The sequence below is a fragment of the Coloeus monedula genome (genome assembly GCF_965178545.1).
Source record: "Coloeus monedula genome assembly, chromosome: 2".
NCBI classification, from domain to species: Eukaryota; Metazoa; Chordata; class Aves; order Passeriformes; family Corvidae; genus Coloeus; species Coloeus monedula.
The window spans coordinates 111,250,682-111,263,188 of record NC_138782.1 but is presented as its reverse complement, the minus strand read 5'-3'; the positions used below and the strand labels follow the sequence as shown (position 1 = coordinate 111,263,188).

The window sequence follows — 12,507 nt, the reverse complement described above, 5'->3', positions numbered from 1 at the left end:
CGGATAAGCCTGGGGGCAGCATGCCAGTGTTTGAGGGACCGTATCCTACCACAGTCCTTTGATCTGCCGTCTCAGTGGAGTTAGGGTGTAGAGATCCGCTTTTGTGGCAGCAAAGACACAACAGTTGTTGATGCATTAGAAAAAGTGGAGGCACCTGAGAATGAGCACATAGGAATTAGAGCTTCTCCCCTCAGGACCAGAAGCACAATTCAGGTGCACCTACATCAATGCACACAGCATGGATAACAACCAGGAGAAGCTGGAAGCTGTTGTGCAGCAGGGAATCCATGATATAGTGGCCATCATGGGAACATGGTGGGATGACTTCAGTTGCTGGACCGCCATAATGGAGGGTTCTAAACTCTTCAGAAGCGGAAATAAGGAAGGAAAGGTATTTAGATAGCCCTGTGTTTTAGGAGTGTTTGGATTCATCATGAAATCATGGAGTTCACAAAATGATAGTTTTCGATTCTCAGAGGAGGAAGGATGGGGAGCTAGCAGGAATGCTCACTGAGCCACTGTCAATCATTTATGAGCAGTCCTGGCTAACTGGAGAATCCCCAGTTTACTGGAGGTTAGCTTGATGATCTTAGAGGTTTTTTCCAACCTAAATGTTTCTGTGACTATCAGTAACCAAAGCAGGGCATGGTGTGGAGCACAGTGAGGATCTGGGACTCTCACCTTTGGACCTTTGGCAATTTGCTCTGAGCTTTCTAAACTGTTTGACTCAGCTGCTTGCTACAGACTATATAAATGGAGGTCCAAGTCAGAAGGCTCACTCTCCCTGTGAGGCAGCAGGGAAGACTTGAAGAGGAAAGAAAAAAGAGAAAAGAAAGAGCAGCAAGAGAGATCGGGGCTCACCATGGGCCCTGTGCAGCTCTTGCTGCTCTCCCTGCTGCTCAGCAATGGTGTTCTCACACGTAAGTACTCTCTTTTATGTCAGTGCTCTGTGCTGCTTTATTTATGAGCCCATTAAAATAAAAATATTTTAAAAAATTGAAAGGACAATGGCTTATAGAATTAGAAAGGTTCAGTGTGGCAAAGATATCATCTCTTCCCTTCATAGGAATGGGCAGTCAAAGGAGGATCCCAGTGTAGAAAAGTCATGGATGTTGCCTGGTGGCTTTTGAACAGATTTAATTTATTTTGCAATTTGTAAGGCATCCACTGTTTTTCTGTAGCATTGTCCTTTTAAACCGTCATGGAGCTACTGTAGCTTGGAGATACCATGCAGACTTAGACCACCTGTTGCTAGCCTATTTTCCAGCAAATGTGAAGAGAGAGAGCAGTAAAGCAAATTATATTTGGCAGGCTATTTGAAATACAATATTTTGTATTGAAGGGACACACTCATCAGTAAAAGGGGTAGGCCAGTAGAGGGGTTTTTTCCTAAGATCAGAAAAGACAACTGAGAGCAATATGATGCTATGGATTGTGAGCTATCCTTGCTTCCCAAGAAGTGGCTTTTTCGAATACAGCGCTGTAGTGTTAACTAAGGCTTCAGGGGGCTTAAAGAGAAAAGCGATTCCAGAGCTAATTATGCAGATCTGGTTTTATATTCAGATCTAATTCATCATAAATACATCTTTGTTAAACTAATATTCTGTTGCTGACTGACATTACACAAATTTATTGCTAGACAAATATGGTTATTTATAATATTATTAATTTTATTTTAAGAGCAATAGTAGTATTTCTGATGGTATTGTTGTTACTGTGACTAATGTTACAGTCTATTTCTATAGAGTGGTCTACTTAGAATTTCCAGAATGAAAACTTGGAAAGTGTGCAGAGAACATTGTGAAAGTGCTGGTCTTCATGTGTAATATCCCAAAGAATGATATAGCATCCAATAAATGCAAAAAAATTACTAGATTATGTTTAATTTAATTTTATTATATTTTATTTTATTTTAATACAGTCATATGGAACATATCTAAGACTGATTGGAGCAAATGATTCTTTTTAACTTGAATAGGCTTCCAACCAGCATTCTTTTCCTCCAAAGAATGAGCTCTCAATATTCAGAAAAAATTTATTGGCAGAGAATTTTAGTATTAACCTTCAAAGTTATCCTTTTTTAAATATACAAAAACCACAGTATAGCCATTTATCCATTTTGCAGTATTTTTGTGTGGTCAAATAGACTAAAATTAAAAAGTAAAATGTGTTATATGGTACATATCATCTGTCTACCTCTACATTTTGTGCCCATCATTTACAAACTATTTTGCATAATATAAAATAAATCAGCTTTAAAAAATACTGATCCTTCTCAGCTTAAGTCAAGCTAATTTAATTCAGTGATTAAAGATCCTATTCTGAGGTTTTAGTTCTATATCAAGGCAACTGCTTTTACCTCCCTTTAGATTTGGCTCTGTCCTGTCAATGTTAATGGTAGCTTTGTTACTTATATCTGTGGCCAAACTATATCAGAAGTTTGTATGAATTAAAAAGGTCTTATGTAGCATTGCAATGTAGTATTAGTAAATGAAGTATTTACATTTATATATTCATAGCCCTTGTTTTACAAACTTTTTTTGTAAACTGCTTTTCCAGCTTTTAATGCTTGTTTGTTTGGGTTTTTTACAGAAGAAGAATCACCTGAAAGTGGAAATCCAGGATGTTCAAGTAAGTATTTTCTTGCATTTCCTTTCATTATCTTATGCCACTATTTTAATGAATACATCTTTCAAAGCCTGACTTTTCTTCTGAAATAACTTAAATGAAAGTGATGGTAATATTCTAAAGTCCTTGCCATTTATTTTAAGTATTCAATTATCCATTAGGCTTGGTTCAAATAACTTTAAGACTTTCCTAAGGATGGACAAGCTGAGGTTGAGTTTCTTAAAGTTCCCATTAAGAAACTGCTTTCCATAGGGTTTGTGGGTTTGTGTTTTTACATTTATTTATTTCTTAATTGTCAAATTCAAATTCCTTAATCTAGTAATCTCTGGTTATCAAATGTGAAGCTTTAACTGTGAGGTTATGTACACTGCACTTCAATGTGGACTAAATCTCAACGTTTTATTTACCCTTCACAGCTGCCGCTAAGCCCACAGAATTGCACTTAGATATCTAACTAAATACCTGTAGAATAAATCATCAACTCTGTCAGCAAGGACAGCAATTTCTTTAAACAAGCCAAGAGTCAGGAAGTGCTGACTTTATGCACTATCTTTATAATGAACTCTGACTGGCCCTGACTGCTCGGTTAGATACATAATGTTCCACCACAGGGTCAAAGTACTAAATGAGTTTGTTCTTTGTCTTGGTTTTTTTTCCTTTGTTGGGTGCTTTAGCACCATCTCCAGGCAGTTTGGTTTACTTCAGATGACTGAAACACCTCAAAGACTGCTGGGCTTCATTGCCAATTTCTTGTTCATTTTTTGATACAATAAATTATTTCTTATTTGTATTTCTAAGCTTATCATTTCTCTATTACTTTTTCATTGATTTCTGTTTGAAAACAGGATATGAAGCAAAAATTTTCACTTTAGCAATGTAGATACTGGTGTTGCAAATTTTTCTGAGTACAGCTATAGATCAGGGTAGCCAAAAGTGACGGGGTTAGCAGCTAATTTTAGGGTTAAATAGATAATTTAATTAAGTTTTCAAATGTTTGTAAGATGCTGATTACCGTATGACAGCTAGTATTTGTTAAAATAATTTTGTTTAGCAATTACATGAAAATAATCTCAGCTAAACCACTATTAAAGTATGTAAAGCTTGTAAAAGTGATTGTGCTGAGAGGAAATAAGAGATTTATAGTACTATTCTGTTGTCTTTCCTGTGTATTAAATGGTGTGACATAAAGGACAAGGTTAGCATTGCCATTGGCCTTTGACAAAGATTTTATAAAAGAAGAGTAACCTACATTCATGCAGGCATAAGCAGTCAAAGTCATACAGATTTGATGGTGGGCATTTGGGTTTACAGTGGGATTACCGATCTTTGTTTTTTCTATAAAAGTAGATCAGGACTCCAATATGGTCAGGTAGTTACAAATAACTACAGAGGAGCAATTTAGGAAATTGCTTTTCATTCAGGATCACAACAGAATCACAGTTCCGGTGAGTTGCTCAGTCTAAACCAAAGGAATAGTAATTTCTGGTTCAGATTGCTCTAGACTGCTCCAACGCAGGCACTTCAAGTGCTTGGTCGGCATCTTTAGCTTGAAACAATGCCTGTAGTTTTAGTGGGAGTGGATTGTGATTGAAGATATTGTTTGGCTTATGTTACTCATTCCAGACACCAAAGGAATATCTTATATCTCTGTATTTTACACTATTTTTTTCTTTATATTTCTATTACCACATTCATTCCTGCTTGCAGGGTTTAAAATTATAGATGATTGGCTCTGAGGGCAACAGGGAGAGGTTAAAGACAAGTGAAAGTCATTCTTTTGAGGAAGCCTGTTAGGTTTTGGGGCTTCCTTTGACAGAAAGAGAAACACCTCTGGAAATACTCCCTCCTGCAGTAGTCTTAGGCATAATTTAGTGCTTTTCCCTTGTTCTGGATGCTTTTCATGTAAATGAAGCTTATGTCCCTTAAAAATAGTCTGCCCTAGAAAAATTTTCTGATCTAAGAAGTGAATTAGAGTAAATCATATTTCAGAGAATCTGGGGCACAAAGATCCTCCATAAATTCAGGTGAAATGATATTGAAGAATGGTAGTTTTGGTGTTCTGTCTCTTTCTGTGATGTTTTGCTTTTGGTCTCCATCATGTGATTGGTAAAGCAGCTCCTTGTATTTGCATTATGATGGAAAAATCTGAGCTGAAAGGAATCTTTTTATTACCAATTTGAAAATTAAAATTTGATAGGGTCAATTTAGAAGCCATAGGGTAATTTTTAAAACAGTTTCACACTTTGAAGTTTTCTCGTTTTTCTCATTTGCTTTTTGGGCATGATTTGAAGGACAGGTGGGGTCACACTGTCAGATCCCATCTGAGCAGTGCACCCCAAAAATTATGCTGACCCCACAAGTTTTGTCTTATGCTTCAGAAAGTATCCAGCTGACATGAAGGCATCACTTCTCTGTCTGAAAGATATTCTGTAAAAGGAAATAGTGGGATCATGGATCTTCATGCTTCTTCTTTGTGGCATTCATTTTAGTTACACAACACTAAGCATGTACTGTAAGGATTACACATGTATATCCTACCCAGGTCATAAAACCACTCTCATTTTCCCAATTGCAGAGGATGCAACCAGATTTAAACCGCTCAGAAAATATGTTTATTCATATGAAGCAGAGACATCAAGTGGGATCACAGGAACATCAGATTCTCGGAGCGGTTCAAAGATCACGTGCAAGGTAGGCAAAGAGGAGTAAATACAGCCAGCTGGGGACTGTGTACTTTACAACATGGGAGCTGGCAGCTGGGGAGCATCCTTCAGTGTTTTTCCAAACAAGATCATCCTTTTGAAGGGAAGATACTGAGAATCATGAAGACCTCCCTGTTCTACACAGGGGGCACTGAGGATGGCAGAAGTCCTTCATACCTCTGTGCCAGTGCATTTCAATCCCGATCTGGTGTAACTTTACATGAGAAAGGGGCAAGACCTGGTACTTCAGTTTTCCTTCACTCCCAGGCTCAGTCTACCAATGTCCGTTAAACAATTCTAGAAGCTCAATTAAAATGAGTCATTGGTGCCATGAAGACAACATGAGAGCCTGATGATGGTATCTCAAGACAGAACCAGGGCTGTAGAAGTAAAAAGTCCCATAGGCCGTTTAACTACCCAACATCACCTTATCTTGCCCAAAACTTTCTTATCATGGTGTTGGTTTTGAGGGTTTTTTTTCCTGAAATGGAGTAACTGGGAAAAATATTTTTTTTATTTAGCACATATTATTCTGATAGAGTCTAAACATTGATCAGTGTAATGACTCAAGTTTTCATACAGTTCTAATACTTGAAATTCTCAGAAACTAAGTTGCGCATTTACCATGTTGCTCCATGCCATTAGCCAAGCAAGTACTTGCCCTCATATCTTCTTTGTGGAGTTACCTTAAGCTATTTAGAGCACTTTGGAGTATTTCCTAACAGCTGGTAGCAAGGTGATCCTGACACTTTACAAAACCCAAGGAATTTTCTAAGCAGTAACTGGGTGATCCTGGAAATGTGATAATGCAAAAAAGAAAAACATAATATTTGTGTTTTCAGGTTGAACTGGAGGTACCCCAGCTATGCCGCTTCACCCTGAGGACAATGCATTGCTCCCTGAGGGAGACATTTGGAGTTGACACTGAGGGAAGGGCTATTCTGAAAAAGTCCAAGAACTCTGAGGAGTTTGCAAATGCCATGTCCGAGTAAGCAATATCAATTGTCATCAGTACTTGTGACCTTAACATGGAACAGGCTGCAGTGTCAACAGTCCACCTTGATTATGTTTTCCTAGGCATGGAACACATTTCATGATAACATGGTAGATTTATAAGCTGGTTCCACAACACAGCTCTCCCTGATACACTTTAGGGCTAACATAGTTCCCAATTGCCAGTAGGGAAGGCTTTTTTACATACAGCATTTTCACCTGGAATGGCATCTTCATTTCTGTCATCTACATCAGGAAGTTGTTGGGTAGTGCCCCAAAAGATTATTGCAAGTGTAATTATTGTTCCTTTTTGTAAGCACATACTCAAATGGCTGCATGCAGCCGGTTTAAGATCATTTTCCTTTGCTAACAGACTGTGCAACAGAAAGGCATTTGAGACTGAAGTCCAGATTTCCACTCCCAATCTCTAATGGCCTGTGTAGCTAATCTTTTCCTTACTTATCTGCTTTTGTAACTAATTTCTTCTACTCCCTCGACCCAGCTAGTCTCTAGTGCTTCTCAGTGCATATTTCAGTCATGCACCTTCGTGCTTCTTTCAGTGCCTCAGTAGTCATACAGGAAACAATTAAGGTTTTATTTAAAGACTCCAACTAGTAGAGAATCCTTCCTATCATTTTGTAGCCTGTTGCAGTAGTTAATAATTGCCTCATTCTAAAAAATTTACTTATCTCCTCTTCGAATTTATGCAATTCCAAATTTCAGCCATTGCTCTTGGTATTTGCTTGCCCTTAGATGACGTAATCTGGTGAAATCAAAATGTCCTTGGTTAGAATTTTGCTGCATTACTCGTAATACTTTCTGTGAGTAACAGCAGTGAATAGTAAATAATGACAGACCAAGATAAACATGATGTTTTATCTATAGCCCAGCAGGTTATTGATAACATGTTCTTCACTGTGTGGCTTTAATACGATTTCATACTAATGTTGTTTTCCTGGGGGACAGGAATGAGCTAAAATTCAGCATTCAGGATGGAACAAAAGTCAAGCTGTATCCAGAGAAGGATGAGCCTCTGAATGTACTGAATCTCAAGAGAGGTATCATCTCAGCTCTCCTTGTGCCAACAGAAACAGTGGAAAACATAAAAACAATTCCAATGGTAGGTCTTTTGAAAGCATTCACTTTATTGTGTTAACCAATGGAAAAAGCTTACCTAGATAGAGTTATTCCTGAATATCATTTTCAAAAGGCCTGGACATTCAGATCAGAAAGGGTGCCTTTCAACTAGATCAGAAAATGTCTGACAACATGAGCAGAGATGCTGACTTCTTTTCTCTTTCCAGGATACAGTATACGGAAAGTGTGACAGTGAAGTTGAATTCAAATCCAGAAAAGGAAATGTTGCAGAAGATATTTCAATTACCAGATACCTGAAAGGCTGTGACAACTTCAGTCCCATCAGAGATCATGTCAGCCCTATTGCCATTGTAAAAGGACTAGTAAGTATGCCATTAAAAATTATATAATGTAACATGCACACCAGCACTTAAAACGATAAACAACTACTAACATGACTAAATTTTATATTTATTTTCTGAAAACTTAGTTTTTCTGCACCCTTCCATTAGATCAGACTGTGGTATTGTTGGCCATCAGTAGAGAAAAACAGATGCAGAGCAAGCATGTAATTACCTTCTTTCACGTTCTTCTCTTTTTCGAAGGAGAGCTTTTCATATATGAAGTTAGTACCGTTAATTATTTGATAACCTATCAGAGCAGAGCCAAATTTTTAGTTTTGTGGGTCAAAATTTTCAAAAGTCCAATTTTATCTAAAACATGGAGTCCACCAAAACTCTAAAGTGTGTGTGATGTCCAGGAGGAGAGGGCTCTAATGCCCTGAAGTAAGTGGTTTGACAAACTGTTCAGTCTACCTGTTAATCCACAATGATCAGATGCAATTGCTTGCACGAATATTGTCAGATTTCTTTCTGATATGATGGAATCTGTGCTTTTGGGTGTTTTAACTAAAAACCAAAAATATTATTTCATATAATGCTGAAAACACATTTTATAATTTCTGCCACTTCTACAGCTTGTTGTAGAAGTCTTTAAAATTTGTGTCATGAGACTGAAATTAAAGAGAGCATCAGTTGTTAACAGGGGACTGAACTACTCCAAAAATTACAAATTGGTTTTATGAAGGAGCCTTTGTTGTAGGCAGCAGGGGATCAATCATGAACTACTAACCCAAACACCTCAATATGGCCTGAGGGAACATTTCAGTGGGATTTTTGCCTGAGAAGAGACTTAAGTCTAAAGATTGTTACTGGCACAATTTTGTCTTTGTGTAAGAATGATTCCAGTTATGCACCTTCATTTCCAATATATAACTGTTAATCTTACAGTAAAACTGTGTCTGCCTTTCAAACTATCATTGTTTCCTATTCTGCTCAGACTGCCAAATTGTTTATTTTATAGAACAACCCATTGTCTACCCTTCTGAAGAGCACTCAGTTCTGTCATTACAATATTGATGCAAAGAAAAGGCACATAAGAGATGCTGTCTGCAGTGAAAAACACCTGTTTCTGCCTTCCTCATACAAGTAGGTTGTTCACTATTTATCATTACCCTTTATTTACAAATATCCATTTTAAATGGTGATGTATCACATTTTGTCCTGACTTCATCCCTAGATATACATTTTGGTTTTAAGAAGGCAGGAGGCATGTCAAGACCTCCCAAAAACATTTGGACTCAACTAAAGCACTGATTTTTTTTCTTTCTTTCCTAGGAATCGCTATGGTGTGATGACAGAGGTCAACCAGACCCTGAGGCTTGAAGATACCCCAAAGATCACTAACAAAAATTTTGATGGAGGTATAGCTGCAGTTCTCAATATTATAAATACAGAGACAAAATATAAATACAGGAACATTTTTTTAGTGATTTTTTTTATAATGAATTAATTAAAGATGAGGGGACAAAATAAATCCATAATTTTTAATGAAATTTTATCAATTTAGTAAGGAAAAAGTTTGAGTATAAAATGGGAAAACCTGAAAAGTTTAAAAACTCCACTAATTTAAAATAATCTTGGTGTTTCCATTTTAATTTTAGAATTCTTCTTTATAATTAAAAAGGTATAATTTGCATGAGGAGTCATTTAGTCTTACTGGAAATTAGTTTAATGAACCCTTTTCAGCTACCCATAATTTCTTATGCATCTTTTAGCTTCAGTGCCCAAAGTAAATAATCCATTATTACTATATATTTTGTTCTGAAATGTACTTTTCTGACCTCCAGTTGTTAATCCCAGTCATAACATATTTCTTATAGCATATATTTATTAAAAGTTGAAAAAGCAAACTATGCTAATATAAGAGGTGTTAAGGAATAATTGTCATGAAAATGTAAAAGAATGTATGCAAATATTCAACTTTTTGGACAATTATATTAAATTCCATGCCATTATTTTTGTAAACTGTTCAGCTATTAAACTTCTACAGTTATCATATAAAATAATTTGCAGGCTTTGTATTTATTCAGAATGTATGACAGAAGATAAAAGTTAACATAACTCCCTGATAAAGACATAAAGAATGCAATTTTTCCAATTTCTAGATGCACTGGAAGAGAAGGGACTTGCACTGGAAAGTACAGATGCCAAACTCCCCAGGCAGGGTGATGCTGTTCTGAAACCCCTGCAGGAACTGCAGAAACTTACAGCCTCCCAGGAGAACCAGCAGAGAGCAAGACTCTTTTACAGATTTGTTTCTGGGCTGAGAAGTTTGCATAACAGCACTCTTGGCCCTCTTGTACCAAAGATGATGGAAACCTCAAGGTATGTTACTGCAGTTCACAGTGCAAGAACACCACATCAATGCCATGGCAAAACCATGCTATAGCTGACGATTTGCTGCAATTGTTATAAATTAGAGGTGTATTAGATGTAAAGAGTGGCTTTCAGAAAGGTAAGTATTATGAGAACTATCCAGAGAGGAAAATAAGGGAGGGAGTGTAAAATCAACTGTGCGTGCCTGACACGATCCTTTGGATGCATTATTATAGCCAAATATCTTTCATGCAGTTTTGCTCAAGGACAATGGCTGTAATTCCAAACTTCCAAGTGTGACTTACAGCAATGAACACAGTTTTGAGTGTGAGACTTTGGGAGACATGGAAGAGTGCTATTGTTTAGTCTGACTCTGCCCTCCATTCCACACCCTTACTCTTTTGTCCAAGCTGGACTTGAGCCAGTTTACGTATTCTTTATGTCCTCCATCTGTAAAGGGACTAGAGGCTTAGTCTGGGTCAATGAAGTAGATTATAATACTTAAAGCTGTGGAAAATTCTGTTTTGAAGGAAAAAAATATACGTCCATTTAATGATGATATTGTTAATACTTACTTGTTGTTCTTATTTAATTGTGTTATTACTATAACTTGTAAAACTAAGAAGCTTCTTTTGGTAAGCGGTTTCATAATTTGCTTCCAGTCACACATAAGCTTACATCATTTATATTAAAACACCTTAATAAACCCGTCAAATGTTTATTTCAAATGGTCAACATACAGCGATAACTACAGGGAATTAATTAATAAAAGTCATCTCTTCACCTTTCAGCTCTGTCACCATCCAGGCCCTGACCCAGTGTGGGACTCCAGAGTGTTACAGTGCAATCCTTCAAATCCTGAGAACTGGAAATGTGAATCCACTTGTGGCAGATCTGGTCACATACACCCTGGGACTGTTGCCTTCTCCAACTCCACAAAGAATAAGGGAAATTCTTAACATGGCCCAGTATCAGCCAAGTAGAGCTTCATTTTATGGCTTAAGTCATTCTGTTACTAAGTAAGTAATGATAGCATGCAATTGTACAAAATAACCTCAAAGAAGCATTACAGTGCTTAGAGTATCCCCCAAGAGTGTTCATTTTTAGGGGATATTTTTATTCTCATTAATTTTGTCTTTAGGAATAAAATATAGACATTTCCCATTTTCCTCTTCTGTTTCTGATGTGTTTATCTATTTCTTTAGGTTCTACAATGAGAAGAAGATTGTGACAGAGGAAATAGCAGATGTTGCAGACTTCATGGTATCCCTGCTTGGCACTGATTGTTCTGGGGAAGATGAACTCACATACCTCACACTTCGGGTATTTTTATTTCCTCCTTTCCTTATGCAGGCTATTATTATATTACTGTATTATATTATATTAATTATCACATATATTACTCTGCTTCTCTTGGTGGAGAAGAAGTGTTTATCATCTTTCTGTGTTTTCATCACTGACAGGCTATTGGAAACATGGGTGCAGTAATGGAGAAAGCTAAACCCAGTGTGAAATCTTCTCTGAAGACATGTATCAGAAATGAAGCTGCATCACTTTCAGTTCAGAAAGCAGCCATCCAGGCATTCAGGAAAATGACAATTGCTGAGGAGGTAAATTGATCATAAGAACCAGGATAAACTGTTCTCAGGTCACCTTGACTCTTCACAGGAGTTATTGAATATGCAAAGCTATTCCCATTATTCCAGCTCTGCTATCTCCCTTTTAGCTGTCTCCAACTTTTTCAGAGCCCCTTTAGTAAATTTCCATACGTGTATCTGAGAAGCCTCCTGACTTAGTGGGTGTTGCTCTTTTGAGTTAGTTTCTTTGCATAGATAGTCTCCGTTTAAATGGGAAGTTTGGATCTGTTCCTTTTAGTGTCTGAAATGGAGTTCTGCTTATTTAAAAGTGATGTTAACCAATTAATTAGCCCAGACTCTAATGTGTCTAACTAAGGAAAAAACCATGTCCCTATTTTATGCTGGCATTTTATTGTCATTGTTAACAGTACTGGGTAGATGTGTGTTTACAATGCAGTGACATTACAGCATCCCTTACAGAATGGGTGTCATTATACAGAGCATTTCTGCTCAGTATGGTGAGATAGTTTCAATATCAACAGATTTCTTCTCTAAAATACATGCTTTTGTTTCCAGACAAGGCTTAAAAAGTCTGGGAGACTGGAAACACCTGAAATTCATAACCTCAGTTTCAGTTTAATAAATTTTAATTTTTTAATTATTAATTAGTTTTAAACTATGTTTTTAATTTTCCTGCAGCAGTAGATTTTGAACACCTTCTTTTCCAAGATTAAATGATTTTTTTTTTTTTTCACATTTTGAAAATTTATCTGCATTTATGTTTCCCAACAATGGAAAATCAGAACTCTAAAG

General features: G+C 36.8%; 1 protein-coding gene across 1 annotated transcript in view; it reads left to right on the top strand.

The window, feature by feature from the left end:
- Positions 1 to 862: 862 nt before the first annotated feature.
- Positions 863 to 12,507, top strand: part of APOB (apolipoprotein B) — a gene marked incomplete at both ends in the record, with an annotated part of 35,595 nt that continues 23,950 nt past the window's right edge. Inside the window, 12 exon segments of the mRNA XM_082302382.1 lie at positions 863 to 920; positions 2,593 to 2,631; positions 5,204 to 5,319; positions 6,173 to 6,318; positions 7,290 to 7,443; positions 7,628 to 7,783; positions 8,763 to 8,887; positions 9,077 to 9,162; positions 9,907 to 10,126; positions 10,909 to 11,136; positions 11,323 to 11,440; positions 11,581 to 11,727. Of these exon segments, the coding sequence (XP_082158508.1) occupies positions 863 to 920; positions 2,593 to 2,631; positions 5,204 to 5,319; positions 6,173 to 6,318; positions 7,290 to 7,443; positions 7,628 to 7,783; positions 8,763 to 8,887; positions 9,077 to 9,162; positions 9,907 to 10,126; positions 10,909 to 11,136; positions 11,323 to 11,440; positions 11,581 to 11,727 (1,593 nt within the window).